At 36.5% G+C, this 24047-nt stretch overlaps 1 protein-coding gene and 1 pseudogene across 4 annotated transcripts in view; both read right to left on the reverse strand.

The window, feature by feature from the left end:
• Positions 1–422: 422 nt before the first annotated feature.
• Positions 423–24047, reverse strand: part of GART (phosphoribosylglycinamide formyltransferase, phosphoribosylglycinamide synthetase, phosphoribosylaminoimidazole synthetase) — a 26611-nt gene continuing 2986 nt past the window's right edge. For 2 of the 4 annotated variants that reach the window (XM_039857567.1, XM_039857565.1), the window contains exons 2-22: positions 23073–23260; positions 20838–20933; positions 20101–20275; positions 18848–18959; positions 17918–17986; positions 17295–17420; positions 15461–15548; positions 15144–15229; positions 14410–14578; positions 12577–12808; positions 10829–10923; positions 10368–10477; positions 9794–9992; positions 8606–8857; positions 8198–8350; positions 4589–4795; positions 3607–3744; positions 2778–2908; positions 2351–2492; positions 1231–1346; positions 423–1135 (exon numbers count right to left, since the gene is read on the reverse strand). In XM_039857567.1, the coding sequence (XP_039713501.1) occupies positions 944–1135; positions 1231–1346; positions 2351–2492; positions 2778–2908; positions 3607–3744; positions 4589–4795; positions 8198–8350; positions 8606–8857; positions 9794–9992; positions 10368–10477; positions 10829–10923; positions 12577–12808; positions 14410–14578; positions 15144–15229; positions 15461–15548; positions 17295–17420; positions 17918–17986; positions 18848–18959; positions 20101–20275; positions 20838–20933; positions 23073–23217 (3033 nt within the window). In that variant the 5' untranslated portion in view covers positions 23218–23260 and the 3' untranslated portion in view covers positions 423–943. Of the gene's footprint in view, positions 1136–1230; positions 1347–2350; positions 2493–2777; positions 2909–3606; positions 3745–4588; positions 4796–8197; positions 8351–8605; positions 8858–9793; positions 9993–10367; positions 10478–10828; positions 10924–12572; positions 12809–14409; positions 14579–15143; positions 15230–15460; positions 15549–17294; positions 17421–17917; positions 17987–18847; positions 18960–20100; positions 20276–20837; positions 20934–23072; positions 23261–24047 lie in introns of those variants that run through there. The other 2 variants (XM_039857566.1, XM_039857568.1) reach the window with 2 other exon arrangements.
• LOC120598996 (uncharacterized) lies at positions 5691–5809 on the reverse strand (annotated as a pseudogene).

The following is a 24047-nucleotide window of genomic DNA, read 5'->3' on the forward strand; positions in this document are numbered from 1 at the left end:
TTATACTCTTCACTAGTCTGGGTAGACTGCCCTCCACTTGCCCTCACAGTACCTACCAGACTTCCAATATTCCATTTATCACCATTCTCAAGTTTATGCTTACGATGTACCTGTTGAAAAGATAATGATTTACAATAGCTTTTATAACTGGAATTTTGAAATAAACACCAACCTCTGAGCACCTACTTGTCCTAAGCATTTTACATGCACTAAATTTAATTATCAAAACAATCATGTGGTAGACATTTGCCTACTTTAGCAGATGGGGAGACAGAGTAGATGAGTAACCTGCTTCAAGTCTTATGTTTGAATCTAGAGGCCACCAAAACTCTCCCTTTAGCCCTCCACTGATTCATAAAAGTATGGATGTACATAATCCATAGAGTAACTATGCAGCTAAAATCTTGGTATTACAGAAACTGTCAATTATTAGAGGGATGTTTAATGATATTTTAAAGGAAAAGATACAACCCCTCAGAAATGGGAGCTACCCAGAAATTTTATGACACTAAATTATGATCAGGATAATAAGAGAAGTCTCACTTCAAAACAACAGAGAGAGATTAATTTATTATTAGACTTGTTGGTTAACTCTTCAAAGATTAGAAAACATATAACTAAAAAAAAATATTGGTCAGAAAAAGAAAGACTAAGAATTTTAGTATCTGGCTGAAAATGAAAGGTGTTCTGAATGACTAGCTTGATTCTGAACAAGGTCGTAAACAGGTAAAACCTGGAAGACCAATGAAGCAGATATATATCTTAGATATGCTGCACCAGTCTTGCTTGGAATGAATTTTTGTTCATGTAAAAAACAGCCAAAGAAATAAGGGTGAGGTCCTCTTTTTCAGCCATTATTTTGGGACGAGTCTATGATAAAAAAGCCACCATGTAAACAGCTAGACTTCTTTCAAAACTGGCTCCATTCCTGAATTAGGCAGCTTCATTTCTCCTTAACCCAACAGAGTTTGCCATTTTCTCCAAGCCACACAGTTCCACTGGCCACCAGCTGGAGGGCTGCGGGAAATATTTTATGCTCTGCTGATTTCACTCTTTCAGAGAGAGTTGCAACAGTGTCACCCCTCTTCACAGGAACAGCTTCTTGCAAAATAATTTGTCCAGCATCTACTTCTTCCTGAAAAAGGAAGCAAAGTTTTGAACATTACTTTCTAGCCAGTACAATTTACTTTTACACACTAATAATATTTTGGTAGAAAGAGACATACTCACAGCTACAAAGTGCACCGTGCACCCAGTTACTTTGACACCGGCACCCAGGGCTTGCTCGTGGGCATTTGAACCCTTAAAAGAAGGGAGCAAGGAAGGGTGGATGTTGAGCATTTTCCCTGAAAATTAAAAGCATAGTGGTCAGAATTAAAATGTCCTATGTATTCTCTTAAAGGAAACAGAAGTCAACAGGAGTAGGATTTCTCTGGGATGGGTGTTTTTATTCGTCAAAGGCAGAAATGAGGTAAAGGGAAATACAGGTTTTCATCCAAGGAGTTCCTGGGGGTAGCAAGTTCCTGCCTTGCACAGCTGCAGACACACCAAGGGCTCTGCGTAGGAGCCTGCAGTAACCAAAAGTTGGATGGGGGTGGGGAGAGGGTATCTAATCTGGATACAGAGCTCCTGAAGAACATTCAGCTTGTTGCCAGCACAGACTATTAGACAGACACAGAAGGTTCTCACTAGTGTCTAAGTGCTTGACTTTTACCAACCAAATGGTTGCTGGATTAGTTAACTGTGTGCCCCATGTCACCAAAGGCATTGTCTGTTTTATATTATGCAAGCACCCTATCTATATTCTCTTAGGAAAACTCTTCGGAGAGAAAATGCATTTATTGCCCAAATGTGCGCACAAGAAAACTAAGACGCAGCCAACACTTTTGTGGAAGAAGGCAACAAACAACATGAGACGTTTTCTTTTCTGCAATCAACGCCATCCTTGCCATCTTCTGGCAATGGCCTGCACTTCCTCAGGAGAGGATGACTCTTCATTCTGGGAAATAGGGAATCATTTTCTCTTGCTTCTCAACAAGTAGAAAAGTCTCTTTCAAGTATTTACTCAGAAGATGAATTACTATCTATGTAGTAATGTGAAGCAAACCTAAGCTACATTAGAAAAAGTGACTAATTGCAGCAGGCCAAAGAAAACTGATAAAGAGAGCAGGATAGTAAGTCTTCAGTGGGCCATCCTTTGGGCTAAAGCAAAGGAAATTAAATTATGGCCTGTGCCATAGTACAAAATGTCATGTAACTATTTCATGACTGGGATTGTCTGGCCAGTTAACCACCCTGTAGCCCATTTTCAGTCTCTTTCTCAATATGGTATCAAACAATTTTTGCTTACCATTCCATTTTCTGACAAAGGGGCCGGATAAAATTCTCATGAATCCTGCGAGACAGACTATGTCTGTGGAGAACTCTTCAAGGACTTGGTCAATTGCAGTGTCAAATTCTACACGACTTTTATATAAGTTATGATTAATTACCTGTAATAGAAAAAGAGAAACATCAACTTTTTCAATGAATTATCAAAAAAAATTTAAAACTCAACTTTTACACAGAACACACTTCACTTCCTTTTGAAAACATACCGATATAAAGGGTAAAGGAACAGACAGGATGAAGCAGAAAGGCAAGTCTAGCACCCACCCTAAATACAGAAATCCAAAGAACAAGTGCCCTACACACCCAGGTCGGGGGTGGGGGTGGGGTGGGGGCGGATTATGAATTTAATACAGCCTGAAGGAGAGATGCTTCTCAAAGTAACTGACTCTGGTAGGAATTCCAGCTCTCGCTGCTTTATCTAAGCCAGCCACCGCCGCTTTGTTGGAGACGACGACGACAATGTGTGCACAGCTGCTCGGCTCCCGAGTGCTGTCTATCAGAGCTTGGAGGTTGGATCCTGAAAAAAGAAAAATGCAAGTAAGCTCACTTTCTTAAAAAAAGATATGTGCCACTGTGAATAGGGAATGGTCAAAATTTCTGGATGTTTTAGAAAAGATTGGCAAAATGTGAGGCTTTTGAAAGGCAGTTTAAACTGCCTTTCTTGGGATAATGGATTAATAGCTTATGAAAACATAGGCATTCCTGGTTTTAGGATATGTAATTGCTTTTGCAATATAATATCTATTTTTTAAAAAAGTATCTTATGATTTAGCACAGCAATGTGAATAGTATAACATGATTTTAAAACTGATTGATGAGGGATACACTGCTTAATTAAGCAAGAAAAACACATCTTCTAAAGAAGAATAAACTATTACGGTCTTTACAATAGTTTCTTTGTTTTACCATCAACCTGGGCCTAAAGTATACTGAAATCTTAAAATGGACTTGTAAAGCAATTACAATTCCGGGAATGTACCTTAAAGAAATAATCTGACATGCACTTGAACTGTCTCAAATGCCTGAAAAAGGCAGAAAGACTGAGGATGCAGAAAAGATAACACTCTTCAGTGATCCCCCTTCCTTACTCTGCTTAGCGTTCTGACAATCTGGAGGAGCTTTTCTATTTTGGTGGAGACAGAGGAGGGGATGGGGTTTGGAGGAAGGAAGAGCATTTCTACAGTGCTATATAGTAAAGAGGAAGCCACATCTCACCTGTTCCAGATATTAAGACAGCCACTCTTGCCTTTTTTGGTTGGGCAGTGAAATGGCTTTTCAGGGTGCCATTCTCCAATACTGATCCATTTATCTGCATGGCTTCGATTAGGTGCCTGACTTTCACACGAGGAGAACCTGCATTTCAAACATACCCAGTAAATAAAAAACTATGAATTAACAGTAATAATGAAGTATTTTATGAAAACTTTGTAATACTGTATTTTATTCTTAAATTAAAACATGTAACGACTAAAACAAATAATACGTTTACATTACCTAATATTGCTCATTCATAAAGACTTTCTTAAGGTGAATGTATCACTTACTTCAATTAAAAGTGAAATAGCACATCACTGTATCTAAGCCTACAATGGATATATTACTTCCTGCTAGTGTTCTGTCCCCATCCCTCCAAATCTTCCATTCACGATAGTGCTCTGAGTGTCTGGCCTCAAGGGTAAGTGTGTGATTGAGCTGAACCACAGAAGAGAAATGAGACGAGGTCTTGCACGGGGAGATTACTTGGGATGTGATCCCAGGGAACCACAGCGAGGATCTGGGAGGAGTGATATAGGACAGCCAATGTAAGAGTGTGTTATTAAACTGGTCACCACTGTGGGCTACTGGGGCTCGATTCCATTGGGACCCTCAAAGAGGCCATGCAGACTGTGTCTCAGAATTGATCCTTTCTGTCCCTGAAGTGAGTATTTATTCACTTGCTCTCACCTCATTAGGGTTGGGGCTTGTCTTATGGGGTGTAGTTGTGCATATGTGGCTACTATAGAGAGATGTCAGAGCCCTGAGGCAGAAATGAAGAGCTATGTGGTGTCACCGGCATGGGTGTTATCATGTTACGGCTGTGTAAAAGACAGGTGACATAGCAATAGCCGAAATAAAAGGTGGACATAGAGCCCGAGAGACAGGACACATTTATATTTAAGATTATATACCTAAGAGCAACTAAATAAAGAGCGATTACCTTCAGGGCATGCCACCACCCTGCCAATCACCCAAGCTTCTTCCTGGTGCTGCTGAATATCCTTCAGAATCTGCTTTGTCACGTCCTTTGATACCACGAGGGCAGCCCCAACCCCACAGTTAAATGTTCTGGCCATCTCTTCTTCAGACAGCTGTCCTTCCTGCTGTAACCACGAGAAGATCCTGGGGATCCTCCAGGTCTGGGCATCTGAAAACAGGCAAGAGCTGTCTGATTAACCTATTATCTTGCAGCAAGTATAAAGGTGTGCACACACACGAAGCTATGGAATCCACAACCAACACTGCTATTTTATATGAGGTGAAACTATAAACTGTCCTTTTAGAAGGTTTTTTGGGGATCCATTTGTACCTTAGACAATAGGAACATTTTTGTTGACACATTTGGCTGGTGTTCACAATTGAGCGAGGTTTTGTGCTGCATTAACTATTAGATTGTTAGAAAGCCCCGAATGATGAGGTGTACTAATAGCTGAATTCCAGGAAAGGTTGGTATACTATCGTTTTGTGAATGTTTAGCTATGTCTTAGCAATGACCGAAAATGCACCCTAAGTATGATGCAAAACCAGGTGGCTTACATATAGATTTAACAGAAATGCATACACTATTAAAGTCATGTTATGCAAAAGGTTTAAGATCAATGTCTTTCTGTGTTTATTTGAAAAAATTTAGATTTAGGTCTGTTTTAAGACTATATCCTCTATTATTACAAATAATACAACAAAAATCTTTAATAAAAAATTTTAGGTGAAGACATACAAATATACAATTCTTGAATAATAAAAGAATTTGGATAGTTCCTTGGAATCTACAGTTATGGGATCTGATTTACAAAAACTGTTCTAGTTAAATATTATTTATTTATGATGCTCCTATGAAAGGGAAACCACTGTGAACTTAGCTTTCTGTTACATAATAAAGTTGACTATCCGTTCCCCTTATTTATTTGGTATATATGCAGGATAATTAGATCTTTAAAGCTCTAGAGTGGATATAATTTTTTTTTTAGGTGAGACAACCGTTGGTTGATCTCATAGATTGCAAAGGCCTTGTTAGTTTTCAATCCCTTATTTTTTATTTTTTACACTTACAGCACCTGGTCTTCCTACGTGGTCTCCCATCCAAGTACTAACCAGGCCCGACCCTGCTTAGCTTCCGAGATCAGACAAGATTGGGCTTTTTCAGGGTGGTATGGCCAAAGACTGAGTTGATATAATTTTTAAGAGGCACCACATGAATCTTTTATGAATCTTTTCCCCTATGAGATTTAATTCCATTTCTACTAGCTGGTAAATGTCCCTTCTTAAGAGCTGAACTCAAAAGATTTAGCTACTATGATGTTTACTTTTCTATCAGTAACCAAAAGTCAACAGCAACATAAAACCAAATAGTGATATATCCATAAAAATGGAATATTCTTCATAAAAATGATGTCATTAGGATAGGAAGATGTTAGTGATATATAAATGGCAGCATAAGTAGCAGATTACCAAACTATGATCTCATTTTAGAAAAAAGATTTACAAAGTATTTATTTATAGAATAAAGACTGAGCCTAGTTTCTACAAATGATCAAGTATGTCATGAGTAACACAAGTTGTAACTTTAATGCTGAGAGAATTCCTTTTTTAAATCTGTTGCCAAAGTATGATTCCTAGAAGAAACATCCGAGGCTGACACCAGGGACTAAATTTCCTTTTTAATGGGATACAGACATTTGTGTAACTCAAAACATATGGCTCTTAGGAATATGGCTGTGTCAACTCTCGATTTTCTGATTTTTAACCAGTTGTGTGGTAGAGCCAGCTTGTAGAGGCCTTTACATACAGCCATTTAAAAACTGGCCAGGATGGCAGTATTCACACCACAGAAACTGGCAAATGCACAAATTAGCCCTGCACCATTCCCCATTCACCAACGTGCCAGTTTTTAACAATTTAAAGACGAGGATGAATACTTCCTTAAGGTTTTGTTTATGCTCTATGGAAAGCATTTCTATCCCAGGAACGTCTTTAACCACTAATTTAATCCTACATACCCTTCAGCTCAGCATTATGCTAATGAAGGGTTTCCCATTCAGCCTGTCTCTTCAGCTTCCCAGGAGAGGCTACAATCCTATTTGACCACAATGCCAGCTTACCTGGCCTGTTTCCTCACTTTTAAAACAACCTATTTCTGATTCTTCGGATTCTCATCCACAGCTACTTCGCCCCATGACTGACTCTTCTACCTGCCTGGCCCAACTGAATCAACCCAATTAATTTTTTTCTGTTCTTATTTCAAGGGTATACAAGCACTTACTTTGGGAGAAAAATTACACAACCAGATTCAACTTCACCTTCAGAAATGCTTGCTGTCTCATTCTAGTTTCTGACCTTGACTGGGTTTTCATTCCTCTCCTCAAGCCTGCACTTGAGATCTGCTCATCTCACTAAGGCCATCTAACTTCACGGAAAATACGTAATTTTATGTGAATTTCAATTTCTACTCCCTCAATCCAGTGTCTATTAGTTGGCTATGATTATTGGAACAGTTTCTCTGCCTTTGTCTCTTTACCCCATAAAAACGGGGAGAGCAAAGCCTGCCTGTCCTTCACTTTGCCATGAACATGAGTTATTATCTCCCTTTTCCTTTTACCGATACATTTCTTAAGCAGCAATCTCCATTCGCTGTCTCTTTATCTCTGCCACCCATTACTCCCACGATAATCTGGTGGGTACTATCTACCTTTACCAAGCTGCTTTTTGACCCACTTCTAAAATATAGTGTTCTATTTTTGGTCTTCCTCCTAGATCTATGGTGCACTTGACACTGCTGACCAGTGACATGTACAAATCGTTGCTTGGAGTTAATACTTTTACATGGTTTTAATTCCTGCTCTGACTGTTCTTTTTTGGTAATTCTATCTCTGCCAACCTACCACCTACCAAGGTGGACAGAACACTGAGGAACGACCTTTTGGCCTCTTCCTTTCCCTTGGCTAGAACTACTGCTTTGTGCAGATGAGCACTCAACTTTTCAACCCGATTTCAACTTCTCCATGTAATAAGCACACAGACTCCATGTAATAAGCACACTGAAGATTTAAAAAATGGTATTCCCACTTCCTACTCCAAATCTACTCTTCCTCCTGTGTTACAGATGTTACCATACACTCACCTGCTTCTCTAGAACCTTGAGACTTTTTTCTCTAAGCACAAAATGATTCTCAAATATGTTTCCCTTTCTATGTCTTGGTTTGAATCCTCTTCATCTCCTGCAATGGACTATTAATAGCTACCTCTTCCCTTTCTGGCATGTTCCTGGTTCTATCTTGATAGAGCTTGAGATTACCAAAACCCTCAGAGGATCTGATTACAGCACTTAATCTTATGTAAGTCAATTATATCAAAAAGATTTTATGCCTTATAAACATGGCTAATAAAGCAAAAAGAGGTCGAAAAGGGTCAGCCCTATTTTTTCCCCAAGAAACCCCAATGATGAGGCTTTTCCATGTATCATATATGCATTCACTACCCATATTGTTTTGCCCCCTAATGTATTTTTTCTCCTAACGGTTTTCTGAGCAAAATTTCCTTTTAGCGAGCTTACCTAAATCCACCGCAAATTTCTGAGGGAGGACTCTGGGGATGTTTTCTAGCAATCCTCCACCAGTAATGTGGGCAAAGGCCTTGACGTGTCCTGAACGTAATACAGGTAAGAGTGAATGGCTGTAGATTCTGGTTGGAGTTAGAAGCAAGTCTCCTGTATATTGGAGAAATAAAGACAAAAACTTAGCCTATGAACATAAAACTGAAGCATATAAAAACAACAAAACTGAAGCAGAGAATGACTGTGACCCTATACAGACACACCAGTTCTATAATAATGTCCAAAGAACAAAAACCACAGGATAATGTAATTTATTCCACTTTAACTCTAAGTAACTAGAGACTAACCCCACGAAGTAGCTGCTCAGACATTTTCAAGCGGGAGAGTTTAAAAAGTGAGTGCATTTACCTAATGTCTGGTCACCACAGCCATCGGGTGCTGGAGAGGAGTACTGAAGGGAAGATTTCGCTACAATTTTCCTCACGAGGCTAAACCCATTGCTGTGAAGACCAGATGAAGCTATTCCAATGACAACATCCCCTTCGGCGATTCTTTCCAGATGAGGGAGTTTCTGATGCCGCTCCATGGCACCGACGGCAAAACCGGCTAGGTCATACTCTCCTGGAGTATACATGTCAGGCATTTCTGCTGTTTCGCCACCTGGCAGAAAGACAGAACAAGAGCTAAGAAATCATATTTATAAACCTGTAGTGACACCAGCTACAATTAAACATGTGGCTATATCGTGCAAACATCAATAAAATGTACTCTACTAGCTGCCTAAGAGAACTTTTAACCATAATTTCAGGGGAGATAGCACTAAATTTGACAAAGGGTGAGTGTAGCCTCCAAACGTCATTACTTTCACAGGGTGAATACTCAGCAGAATATTACATCATTTTTGTACTTTTACCTATGTTTGATCTTCACAATCACTGTGTTCCAGATGATGGTACAGGCTTACAGTAGTGATTTAATCAGCCTGCCTAACTCCAAATGCCTTATCTAAAAAGTCCACTACAGTTGACTTTACAATAATATTTGTACAAAGAGTTTAGGTAGGTAGACTCCAAATTAGAAAATGTTCTAAAAAATGGCTGAAAGGGCCACTGGAACAGACTTGTCCACAGAAACAGTAATATAAAAGAGGTAGTATTGGTCCCTGGTCAACCTACAAATTCATTTTGCTCAAATTTCTTATATATTGAAGCAATGTTTTCTATAAAGTGACATTTTTAGTGTCACTTTTATGGGAAAATAAAGATTTAGAATGCCAAGAACTCATCTGCTTCTGCTGTAGGGGCAGTAAGGAGGTAATAAACCCTACCCTGTCTGTCCATGAGGCCACTGAGAAAGTGGCCCCATCTTTAGCCACCATTTCTGTAGCTAAAGATGGAGAAGAAATGGTGGCTAAAGATGGGGAAGAAAGATAAGGCCTGGCTGACAGTATAGGACTATGAGTCTGGGGAACAAACCCTTGAGGGGTTTGAGGATACCAGGGTCTTCAAGTAGTGTTATCTCTATTTTCTTGTGATATAGTTTCTTGTTAGCTGCACATAGGGCTAAAACACAGTAAAAAAGACATGCAATCAGTACCAAGGAGAGCACATCCAGCTTTTCCACAGGCTTTAGCAATTCCAGCAACAACTGCTTCAGTTGTATCGAGGTCAAGTTTTCCACAGGCAAAGTAATCAAGGAAGAAGAGGGGCTCTGCTCCTTGTGCCAGAATATCATTTACACACATTGCAACCAAATCCTGACCAATGGTATCATGTTTATTGCACTGCTGGGCAATCTACAGAAGAGAAACATAAAATGTCCACATGAAATTAAATCCCAAATTAGATCAATTTATTAGTGGAGGCTAACGAATATGGGCTTTTGGCTGGCTGCTATGAACACCTCAAGACAAAAGAACACTAAATTCTGATAAGCCACTTGGTCCAAAAGTATCCTCTTTTATCCTCTAAAATAACCCTTCCATCCAGATATAGCCTCAATAATACTGCATTTTTAGAAACATGTAGATATTTTAGTCATATCATATGGTTATTTCGTATGGTTCTCTTTAGCGCTTATATGTCAAAAGGGGGAAAATATATATTTGATATACAGTAAATTCTCTCTTATCTTTCACAAAAGGCCTTTATTCACAAAGGTGTCTTATTACCTTCAGTTTTGTTCCAACACCATCTGTTCCACAGGCCAAAAGAGGATCTTTGAAACCAGCTGCTTTCAAATCAAAAAGACCAGCAAAACCTCCAAGATCAACATCACAGCCTGTTGGAGAGGAAATTAATTATTTTCTGCATACCAACAGATCAGATAAACATGAGTATACAAAATATTTCTTCCAAAGATGCCTTTTCAGAGAATGGAAGAGAGAGTACCACATGCTTAAACCACTGATCATGAAAGTAATTAAATATTAAAGAGACAGACATATTCTTTTGAATTTAACAAATAAATGCTTTTCTTAATAATAGAGATAAGAATGCAGAAGACTGTGGGTTTGGCTAAAATAGGGCATGACTGACATTAATTTGGAACATTTTCCTTTGTAAACTATAAAGCCCAAATCAATTCACGTTTGTCAGTTAATGAACTAGCAAAGGATAGGATCTGACTCACCTGGTCTAGAGGTGGCTTTTGCTAAATGTTTAATTTTCCTGACCAGCATATTTCCAGCTGCAATGTCTACCCCAGATTCCTTATAAGTCAGGCCCCTAAAGAATTAAATACAAACAAACAAACAAAAAATAGGACATCACCTAAATATCAGGGAAAATTGTTTTAACCTTAAAATTTTACTTAAAGCAGGATACATTGCTAGTGATTTTCATATCCCTGAATGTGTTGGGCCGCCTCCATAGATTTTGATATAACTGGTCTGGGGCTGGACTTGGAAATTGAAATGTGTTTAAACAACTTCCCCAGTTAATTTGTTTGTATCATCACTATTGAGAACTACTTCTCTAAATTTTTCCATATTTCTCACAGGTAGTTAAAATATACTGATATCTTACCACAACTTTTCTGTTCAATTTTGTTATGGAAAGAAGTGTAGAAAACTAAGTCAAAAAAGTAAACATTAGGATTGTAAGAACTCTACAAAAAAACTCTAAATTATTGCAACAATAGAGAAATGTAACAGATTCTTTATAACTGAAGATAGTAAGAAACAAGATTGAAAAAAACTATGAAAAAAGCAAAACAGATAATGGTATTCAGTGCATCATTTCCTTCTATGTAGGGCCAACGCATTGGAGCAGTACATTTAGAGGTCAAGTTCATGAAAGACACTGTGAATTCAGTAGTCTTACCATACAAAAATGAGAATTTTGGCCTAGTGGGATGCAGTGATACATGAAGAAATATGCAAATTTTATTAGAAACAAGATGCCAAATAGATCTGAGAGCTCTGGCAGTTAACCCCAATAAAGTTAGCAGTCCAGGGTCATGCTCAGATAGAAAACAAAGCTACTGGTTTAAAAAACCTTTTTTAAGGTAGCAGCTAGCATGGCGACCTCTCACTTTCATCTTTAAAGAACTCAACCAGTATTAGGATTGCAGGCCCTTGAAATAGGTCATTTCAATGAAGTCTAGTCATTTTAAAATAAAAAAATAAAATTTTAGCACAGCATTTTAATGTTTTTTTCTAAGTAAATGCCAATATTTAAACTTTAAAAATTTGCCTATCAGTAGCAGCACAACTTCAAGTTGCTAAAAATTAATTTTATCCTAAAACTTATTTTTCATAGATGAACTCAACAAACAATAACTGTAGTATATACTAAAGGAATCAGAACACCCAGACTTGCAATTAATAGTTTATTGATTTTACAAAGGAATAGTTGTTCCTGTCAATATATGAATCAATAAGGGGACAAAAATACATTTCAGTAATAGATATAAATGCAGTGACAAAAGACTGTCAAAATTTGTAGTATATGACCAATTAAGTTGCAAAAGTAGACGACTAATATTTTCATTTTGAATTCTTTGACAAAACCAGGAACTAAAGATGTAAGTATAACAGTAATATTTAAACAGATGATAAGTCAAGGAATAAAAGTCCTTTACCCCAACTTTACTGATGAGTAATTTTTGACAAATGATTGTATATATTTAAATTGTATAATGTAAAAAAAATTCTTAATATCACTGTGATTTTACTAAACTTTTCAAATATGAGGGGCTACCATGAAGTTTTCATTTAAATACTTTAACTAGTTTTGATTCAAGCTAAATGCAAATCAAAATCAGTTCCACGGAGAGAAAGAATATAGAATGGCCTAGTATAGGATTGATGGAATTTTCTACATTGTATACATGTCAGTTTTGAAAGTGTGTTATAATGACCTTGGTAAGAAATTTACCTGGGCTGCTGAAGGAAAGCTATGGCACGATAGCCGATGTCCCGTCTGTAAATGGCTCCCTCAAACTTTATAGCAGCTAGTCCTTTCTTGGCTTCTTTAAGGGCTGAGATGAGATTTTCCTGGATGGCTGTTACTGTAAGGACTCTACCACCATTAGTCACCACTTTGCCATCTTTTAGGGCAGTACCTGCTTGGAACACCTCCAGTCCCAAAGCCTGAGCCTCAGAAAACCCTGTAAGATAGCATATTTGACATATTGTTTGTGATAACAATATTCTACACTTGTGAAGTGGTTTGTAATTTCCCAAAGATTTTTTTTTTTTTTTAATAAAATCTTTATTTCACTTAAATGAATCTTTACAAGAACCCTATGGGGAAGGAATTAATGAAAGATAATAGTAAACAGACTCTTTCTCCTAAGAAGAGTCTGTTCTGCTCTAGGGTGATAACCGTATTTCTAAAACCTTGTTATCATAAACCTCATGTGAGATCTATTGTTTCTGAATGAGGGAGGAAAAAAAAGCTAAGCCCTGAAAAGTTTGAGATTTAAAAGTAAAATGTTATTTTTCCCCGATGAAAAGATAAAAACCTAGAAGTCAACAAATAATCCTGACTTTGATCACATATTTTAGTTAAGAGTAAAGGAATTTCTATTTTATCATAGCTATCCAAGTGGCTTTTTCTTTTTTAAATAACCAATAGGATCATCGCATTGTAAAACATATTCTTAATCTTTCCTCTAATAAAATTGTAAAATTTCAAGACAAATTTGATTTAAATTAGGTTTCAGACTCAGTCTAAAATTCCTGTCTTCATTTTCTTTTGAATTATTTTTAAATCTCTCCTTTATAATTTTACACTTAAAATATTATTAGACTATATGTTCTAAATTCTAAAATGATAAACAGAGTCTATACAAAGATATAATCTCTTAGTTTTTAAAGAAACAATTCTTAAATCCCCATTTTTTTTTTCTGTCTTCGTTTTTCTTTTAGCATCACATATAATGTGTTAATATATGCCTTCTCTGTGTTTTTATAACATAAGAGCATTCACTTGTAGGTACCCAAATACCCGCTGGTATTGGTAATATCCAATATTGCTATGTCAGAAATGAATATCATACTTGTCAGCTTAACCTTAAGAGATATTTCAACATTACAAGGGATCTTGATTCGATCCTTTCTCTTTCTTTGTTCATTTTAAAAGACAACTGATTCCTAATTGCCCAGTTGCAATGTGTGAGATTCACTAAGCAATGGGCTTTCGTCTGGGCAGTAAATAGGGTGTTTGATTCAAACACATTACTGGGGTACTGAGGGAGGCCAAGCTATAGCCTGCTAGGGATCAACTAGGTCTGCCGTTGGGCTCATTGCACTGGAACTTAATTGGCATTTTATAACAGCTTTATTTAACTGGATGCCTCACCTCTTGTAAAGAGAAACAAAAGAGAAGACTATACTTTTGAAAGCTTGAATTCTGCAATCCAAGTTGAAACTGGGGGTGGGGACTGTCCGTTTGTGATCACATCTTCGACATTTATCTCATTAATGTAGTTTAAGCTAATGTTCTCTAACTCTCATAAAGATCCATTATGTTCCTGGCTCTTGGCCAGGCTCACTTCAGTCTTTCTTGTGCAGAAAGGGAAATGGATGGCAGTTCTTTAAATATAATAATTTTGGACATTTGAACATGATTATGTTAAGACCCCTTGAAAGGTTTCTGCTGGTTTTATACCCGTAAGAGGAGCAGAGCATGGCATGGGAGGGAGGCCTACAGTGACACTAGTTACCTGTCACATGGTAAGTCAACCTTTTGTTCTCTAATATTCACCTGTTATCTCCACACCCTTGGTGTAGTCTCCTGGATAACCTTTACTTGCCATGACAATAGTTATAGCAGTGTGATTTTCAAGCCAAACAGGCAGAGAGGTACACAGCAGGCCATCTAAGGTAGACTGAATCACTTCATAAAGATCAGTTTTAAGAAGTGGGAGGATGACCTGGAAAAACATAATCAACATGGCAAGTAAGAGAAATTTTAGTTTTTCCTTAGACATTTTATTCATGGGAATACCAGCAAAATTTCCATAAATGGTTGTCCCATGAACAATGCGGGGGTAGGGGCACTGACACACCGTGCAGTCAAAAATCCATGTATAACTTCTGACTCCCCCAAAACTAAACTACAGTCATCCATTGGTATCTATCGAGGATTGGTTCCAGGTGCCAATACCAAAATCCACTGATGCTCAAAACTCTTACATAAAATGGCACAGAACAATGTATACAGTGGCCCTCCGAATCCATGGATTCCCAACCACCAATTCACCATTGGTTGAATTGAAGGATGAGAACCCAGGGATATGGAGGGCTGACTGTAAATTTATTGAAAAAACAAAAACCAGTGTATAAGTGGACCCACATAGTTTAAAAAAGTGTTGTTCAACGATCAACTATATTTCTCAAAGATAATTATTACAAAGTTGATAAATCCTGAGATTAAAACAATATACATCTTCTACAAGGTATCTATGAGATAATACTTTATCTATAATTATCACCCACTTGGCACTCTGGATCACCGAAACGGCAATTAAACTCCAGAACTCTTGGGCCATCCTTAGTCAGCATTATACCAGCATAGAGAACACCTTCATTAAAAAATAAAAAACAAAAAAAACTATAATAAAGACATTGTATTGTGACTATGGAAATTAGAACATAAATTTCTAATACTTAAAGTTTTGGAACAGCCACAACAAATATTACAATGGTCAATTAATAGGTAGTGAAAAAAGAGAAAATGGAGAAGTTCTATCAAAAGTGTAAAGTTACCCCATGAATAATGTGAATAATGCCCACAATGACACTGATGTGCTCACCTGTGTATGGCGTACCCTCCTGCTGCATGCCATCCACTGTCCTCTGAAGAATGATATTTTTAATTTTTAGCAACAAATCCTTAGAAACCTGGGGGAACATAACAGAAATATGTAAATATAATTGGTATTTGAAAAAATCATCTTGTAAGTAGTACTACATGGGACAATGATAGGGGACAAGGAAAACAATCACTTATTTTCTACCTGATATGGGCTGAGCACTTGAATAAACTTTCTAAATCCTCGCATTGGCCCTATCAAGTAGGTATTTAGTCTTATTCTTATAAAATAAGAAAGACAATCTCTGGGAGTTAAAAATTACCATAAACAGAAATTGGGACTTATTGATCAGCAACAACTGCCATTTCTTGACTCTTAAATCACCTTTTACAAATAGATTTTCAAATATACATGCTTAAAGCTCACTAAAAAGTTTCCTGAAACATAATAATAAAGATGAAAAAGTCCTCTCTTATTGAGGCTCCTTTGTATTCTTCTCATATATTCTATAGATTTCATAAGCCTATAAACTTAAGAATCTGAGATTATAAACTTCATATAAATTAGATCTAGAGATAGTTCTAATATTGCAGTCACTTTTACCAAATGGTAGTTGTAATACTTACAAAGTCTCAAGTATCTGAAAAAATCTAAGATACTAATTCGAAAAGTTACGTGTATCCCTATGTTCATTGCAGCATTATTTTAAAAAGCCAAGAAATGGAAGCAGTCTAAGTGCCCATCAATATAGATGTGGTACATATATATAACAGAATATTACTCGGCCATGAAAAAGAACAAAATCTTACCATTTGTGACAACATGGATGGGCTTAGAGGGTATTATGTTAAGTGAAATAAGTCAGACAGAGAATGACAAATACCATATAATTTCATTTAATGTGGAATCTAAAAACAAAATAAGTGAACAAAACAAACTCATAGATATAGAGAACAAACTGTTGGTTACCAGATGGGAGGGGACTTGAGGGCTGGATGGAAAAGGTGAAGGGATTGAGAAATACAAATTTTTAGTTACAAACAGTCACGTGGCTGTAAAGCACAGTATAGGAAATATAGACAATATTTTAATAACTATGTATGGTGTCAGGTGGTACCAGACTTACGGGGGATTTATATAGAAAGTTATATAAATATCAAACCACTAAGCTGTATACCTGAAACTAATATAATACTGAATGTCAACTGTAATTGAAAAATTAAAAAAAAAATTTAAACATTAAAAAAGTAAATCCTATTTGGTTTTTAATAAAAATATATATAAAAGGCACTATATTATTAGCACAAAAGACTGACTATTATCACTGAAAAGAATGGATGAGTTTCTAAGGTGCTAATCTACTTATAATACATTCAATGCAGATTTCTTATAAAAACTGTCCAGAACCTGTTTGGAAACATATTTTATCTACCCATTATCAAGTCGAAAGACTAAAAGAAAAAACTATGGTCTGATTGAGTTCTCAATTCACTGAGCACTTATGTGCTGCGTCCTGGATATCCAAAGATGAATGAAAGAAAATTCTAGACTGTAACTGGCTCCCACAGGTTAAAAACAGGGTATAGAGGGAAGGGACCAATCTATACTTGACTTAGGTTCAATCTATACTTGACTTAGTTCTCCAAAGCCATTTTAGAATAAATTAGTTCTAGAGACTAGGAGAGATACTTTTCATTTAATAGGAAAAGCAAATTGCTGATCAGAAATCATTTACAAGGGAAAAAAACAAACAAACCAGAAAAGCACTGTCTAAGAGCTCTTTGAGAAGACAAAACAATTACTAGTGAACTTCAGCTGAGCCTTTGGTAAGTACCTGAGGTACTGGGCAATAGGCTCCCATTCCCCCGGTGTTGGGGCCGTGATCTCCTTCCAGCAATCGCTTATGGTCCTGTGCTGGGGGCATGGGGGCCACAGTCCTTCCATCAGTGAAGCACAGACACTGTATAGAAAACAAAACAGTCCACTTATCTTAAATGTCAAAAAGTAAAAATAAATTATTTAATAAGGAGAACTATATGTATCTTAACTCTTCTCAAGGGAATTTTTTTTTTAAGTAAAATGAGATAATAACCCTAAGCTACCTACATCAAGAATCAGATCTTGTATATTTAACTTCTGAAGGATCTGTAATTTCTGAGTAAGGTTAGGGGTAAAAAAATCAATCTTCTCTTAAAGTAAAATATTTCAACATTTCCCCCTTTTAAATAATGTGATATAAATTCAAGTTCCTTACTGAGACACTGGGGATGATTAAAAGAGAATAAAATTTGTTTTCATTTGTATCCCAAATACTAAATGTATACAAATTTCTTTCTAACTGCTGGGTTTATGCCTTCAGATGAAACAACCAGAGTAAACCAAATCTTTTTGGGGCTCATAGGTCAGACAACATAGCTTCTTATAGTCTATAAAAGCCTGAAAGATGAATACACTTACAGACACTTCTTCTCCTTCAAGAAGTTCTTCAATGATAACTGTTTCTCCAGCTGCTCCAAAAGCTTTATCCTATTGTAGATTAAAAAAAGAAAAAAAAAAAAAAAAGGTACATTGTAAGCTTTTAATATTTACTTACTTGGCTGTTATTTTCTACTATTTGTATTATGGATCAATACACTATTGTAATTTTCCTTTCCTTTTCTGAAAGCCTCAAAGAATGTATAAATGTTTCCTATAGTTAAATTGACAATGACAGAGAGCTAGCAGTGGTACCAATGAGATGACAGCATCACTAACATCCTCCTAGGGATTACGCTTTCCAGTTTCAAATAAGGTTAACGGAAAAACATGTTTTTATCATCATTAATTATCATTTCTGATTAAAATTATATGTTTGTCTATAATAATTATATAATTATTTATATATAACATTATATGTTTGTCTATAATAATTATATAATTAATTAATATATAATATTAATTATTATATATTAGTAATCTATATAATACTAAATAATGTCTGTGAAAGTAGATTTCTACAAGGAAGGGAAACCCACAACAACCAAGAAGGATAATAAAAGTATATTAATTCATTGCTTCACTTCTCTGAGACAAGGGACACAAAGGACAAATAATTCTGTCCTTATGGATGGTAATTTATTTTTATGATCTATAGTCTCCAGATTTTCTACCTTTCAGCAGCTAACAACAAAGGATGCTAGAACTTGCTTCCAAAGAATAGTCATGGTTTAGCCATCAGTGTAAATCTGTAATAACTCTTAAAAAATAGGCTGTAATACATATTATAAAAAGTAACTTACTTGTGTGTTTGCTAGATGTTTCCTTATCTTGAGGAACATTTTGTAAACTTAAGAGTATTTATCCATTATGACTAGGAAATTATGAACTTTTCCACAGGAATCAACCTACCTGCATGATCTCCTGTACAGCTTTGCAGGCCTCTTCTTTGCTCTTTGCAACAATCACCCCTTTCCCAGCTGCAAGACCACTGGCCTTCACAACCAAAGCAGGGAAGCTGGCACTGTGAAGACAGAATCATCTTCGATATAAACCCTTATGATTAAAAAATTTGAAGTGATTTGAGATTTTGTAATGATATACTATAGTGACAAGTGAAAAGCAGAAAGAAAAATTAAATGATCAGAGTGACATCATTGATGTACTTCCTATCAGGATTATTTTCCCTATACCGCACATATAATATTGTTATATCGCACATAAAATTTTCCTTTTTTTAATTATTATGAGATCATATTGGCAAAATCATTGGAAGAAGAAAGAAGTTGTATAGTGAGGGTATAGATTGATCTCTAAGATAAAAAGTAGTGAATTGTACTCTCATTCAAGTAGAAGATGTGGCTGTGTAAAAATATAAACATGGATACACAGAGCATTTCTCCAAGTACACATAAGAAACTGCTGTTAGTAATTTATTTGTTGAGTGGCACTGGAGGTCTAAATGGAGACTTACCCAAAGTAACATAATTGTTACTGATCCAAGGCAGCTGGCTACTAGAAAATAATAATATTCATTGTTTAAGAAACTCTGTAGGACTTAGAATGAATAAAGAATGAAATCAACTCGACTTAAAGGAAAACATATCAAGTCCCAGGGAGAAGTGCAAACAAAAAAGGGCAAAGTCGTGCGTCTGCCAGCATTCATTAATTGCTCAATATTTTCCATATAATAGAGAACAAGGATGTTTAATTTTAAGATTTACAGTTTAGTAGCAGCAGAAGGCCAAGTGCTAATTCCTCATTTCGATTACTTATGAAAAAAAATCAACGTCCTTTACATTATGAGATGCCACTGTGTCTGTCAATTTGACTGTAAAAATAGTGCATAACTCAAAACCAAATGTATCTTTTACCCCCAAAATTATTCGGTTATATTAAAAAATTCATCTTTCTGCAAAAACAGATTACATTATATATGCGCAGAATCCTGTTTTATTTTGACATTGGAAAAAGGCAACTGACATAGAATAAGTTTTCTTCCCCCATTTATTTTGACATTGGAAAAAGGCAACTGACATAGAATAAGTTTTCTTCCCCCATTTATGTCACAAGTTTATCTTACGATAAACTTGTGACATAAATGACCTGTATATTTAACTATCATAACAAAACAAGTGCCTTTTTACAGTCAGTCTTCTATCTACCTCATAATGAAGCTGCAGGCCTCTTCAGGTTTGGTGAAAGCTCTCCATTGTGCAGTTGGGATTCCATGTCGATCCATAAACTCCTTGGCAAATCTTTTGCTGGACTCTAACTGAGCCGCTTCTGCTGTGGGGCCAAAGCATCGCACTCCTGCAGATGTCAGGTTCCCAACAATTCCTATGGAGGGAAACAAGCAGCCTCACGTGAGCCAAGGCCTCTGCAGTACTGGTCCATGGCCTGTTAGGTGAGCAGCAGGCGAGTGAGTGAAGCTTTATCTGTATTTGTGGCTGCTCACCAGCACTAGCATCGCCGCCTCAGCTCCACTTCAGATCATCGGGCATTAGAGTCTCAAAGGAGCATTGGTTTCTGGTGCCATAAAGGCTGGGGACTATACATATGAACAAAAATGCTAATAACACACGATTCAAATCCAGCAAAAGTTATTTGTTATATTTAGGTATATGAATTATTAAATAGACACCAGCATAGAGAAGAATAAAAACACATTATTTGTTCCCCACTCTGAGCCACTTCTGTGGGGCCAGTTTTGATCTCTCATTCATCACATTACTGATGCTTGAAGACAAAAATCTAGAATCCATAATTTCAAGAGGGTGAAAGCTTTTTCCAATATAATATTACATTAAAAATCCTCATCTCTAAAATGAACTGGATTAGATGATTTCCAAACTCTTCTGGCACTGCATATACTGTAACAATAAACAGAAAAGAACTTTACCAGCAGCCAGAGGTGCCTCTGGTCCAACAACTACAAATTCAATTTCCTCATCTTTGCAGAATTGAGCAAGGGCGCTGTGATCACTGATGGAGATGGCTGTGAACAGAAAAAAGAAACAAACCCACCTTACAAAAACATTCATTTTTTTAAGTTAACTAAGCGTCATACTGAAAACTAAATACTATTCTTTATTATGTCTACTAACTTGTTTTCTTTTACTGGTACAGGTGAGTTTCATCATAAGTAAGTCAGAGCAGAGTGCATTAGGATGACCAACAAAGCTCAGTTCTCTGCTATCACTGTAGCCAGTTAGATGAAAACACCAGTAAGCTTCTCAAAAAGCTATAAAGTACCTCTTGACTATGGTGTTCCTGTCACTGGTGCTGACTTATAGTCAACAAAAATGTATCACAGAATATAATTAGAAACTGGTCTTTTACTATCATTCTTTTAAGATTTACTGAGAACCATTATGTGCTAGATATGGCTTTAGTAACTGGTTTAAGATTTTAACACCAACAGGGGTCCTACATTTAGGAGGCTTATATTCCATGGTGGGAATGTTGGGTAAAAAAGAAATAAGGAAAAAAAATAACAGTTGTGAACAAATTATGCAAATTTGCTATGAGGTGAACTGGGAAGCTATTTCTGGTTGAGTCAGAAAAAGTCTCTGTGCAGAGATGTTTAAGCTAAAAACTAAATGATTTTAAGACCTTGCCCACTTCTCCAAACTACAAGCCAGGTAAATTTTCTTTGATGGAGTTCTAAGTAACTAAGAGTAGGATCAATTATAAACTAAGCATGGGTTGGTTCTATAGGTGCGCTCCTGCTTCACTGTATCTGCATCAGCATTCCTGTTAGCTGAAGTTTCCAATTACTTTGCACATATATGATTATTGGTGATGTGTAGAGGATAATTGCAGAAAGGATAGTTTTCAATCTCCAGGAACTGCCTGAGTGGGATAAGGATGGAGTGCCATGTACTGTGGGTTAGTAGCTACAAACATAACTGGCCTGAGCAGAGCCAACTACTTCAGCACAGCAGAGGCTGGCGAGAGGAAGAAGACACACCTAACTTGTCTCTGCAAGTGGTAGCTGCTTCATGATAATCCCAGGAAATTTTCATGGGCTGGCGGCTGCATGACATCAATTGCTTCTAGATAAAATGTGCCAGCTCTTCAATAAACAGATAAATATCTCACCCCCTGAGCTACGATTCCAGGGAAGCAGATATTTTCTTATCTTGTTATTATTCTCATTTTTGGTATTCTTATTTTTGTTATTATTCTCCCAGTTGGTGGCTTGTTGGGTGATGTTTTTCTCTCCATTACATGCAATAAGCCACATAGGGTACTAGGCATGGTGAACACAATGCAAAATGAGGCAATTGAATTCCTCGCCCTCAAGTAGCTTACATTCTAAAGCTTATGTTCTAGGGGGGGAAATGAAGATAGGAAACAGACAATAGAAAAGTAAAAATAAATACAGATAATGAATGGTTCATAATTGAAAACAAACAAAATGAGGTAGACATGTTTTACTAGAAACTTCAGGAAAGACATCTTTGAGGAGGTAACATATAAGTTGAAATCTGAAATAAGGAAGAAACAGTCATGCTAGGGGTGGGAACAGGTATAAAGTCCAAGGCAGCTCTGTTTGGAAAGTTGGCAGGGCTGTACAGGTAGAGCACAGTGAAAAAAAACAAAAGATATAAAAGATCAGACTGAAGAGGCAGTCAGAGGCCAGATCACAAAGGGTTTTGTAAGGAACATTAAGGAGTCTGAGTTTTATTCTAAGTACTATGGGAAGCCACTGAAGAATTTAACGTAGCATAAGAACTGATAATTTTTTTCATTTTTACCAGTTGAAGGGATAAAGGGTGAGATCTATTATGAAGTTAGACTTGTCAAAACTTACATCTAATAGCACTGCTCAACTTTTCATGTCCAAAAATACACATTAAAATGTTTTTAACCTATATTAGGCACTTGTGACTTTTTGAATAGATGTGTTTTATAAAGTTTAAAATAATTTAAAATAAGGAAATGCTATACTTGAACCTGAGTATACCTTAAACTTATGATATATGGCAAGTATTCAATTTACCACATAAATTTTAAGGTTAAGAAAAGCATTCAAATCTGAATAGTAACTGACCTTATAAAGAACAGAGATAGTTGACAGTTTATTATTTATACTTATTAACCATCACTCCCCACTTAAAAACATGATTACCAGCATTTGAAATCTTTTCAGAGCAGGCAGTGCCTGCATTTCCTGGGGCAACCAACACCTGTTTAACATGATCAGACTGTGCAAGTTTCCAAGCCAGTGTATGTTCTCTTCCTCCATTGCCAATTACAAGTACTCGGGCTGCCATTGCTGTCTGCAAACCAGGAATTCAAAAAGAAAGCTGCAGAAAGAAAACCAAAGTTCATATCTCAGAATGCATATACTTTAAAAATCACAATTTCTAAACATGTATTCTAATGATTCACTTGTGAAAAATTAGAATTTGTAATTTGAATTCATAACTGTACTCATGTGGACTAGGGAGGTATTTTAAAAATGAGGCAGACTGGTCTAAAGAGCTAGGTTAAGGAATGAAATGGCGACTTAACTCTTAATTTGATTTAAAAAAATATCTCTTATGAATAATCATTCTTCGGGCTTTTAGAGGATATAATAATCATGAAGCCTGTTAAAAATGAATGTTTTAAATCTACACCAGAATTTAAAATGTTTTTAAATCCTGAGATTTTACAGATTTTAAAGTTATTATGAAGTGAAAGAAATATTTAACACAGACCTATAAAGGGCCAGATAAATATTTTCACCTTTGAGAGCTATAGTCTACGTCGCAACTACTGAACTCAGCTGTTGGAGCATGAAAATAGCCATGACAACACATAAGTAAATGTACGTGGCCATGTCTAGTAACGACTTACGAAAACAGGCGGTAGGCTGTCAGTAATAGTTTTCCTATCTCTGCTCTAAACACCAGAAAGCAATCAGAGGATTGTAAAGAATAAGCATGGTGTGTTTCAATAAAACTATTTTTGCACACTGCAATTTGAATTTTATAATTTTCATGTGTCGTAAAAACATTGTTTCCCGCCCCCCCCCGCCATTTAATAATGTAAAAACGATTCTTATTTGGTGGGCTGTACAAAAACTGGTGGCAGGAAGGACTGGCACAAGGGCCAGTTT

This window comes from Pteropus medius, unplaced genomic scaffold (assembly GCF_902729225.1).
Source record: "Pteropus medius unplaced genomic scaffold, Ma_sr-lr_union100, whole genome shotgun sequence".
In the NCBI taxonomy this organism is placed as follows: domain Eukaryota; kingdom Metazoa; phylum Chordata; class Mammalia; order Chiroptera; family Pteropodidae; genus Pteropus; species Pteropus medius.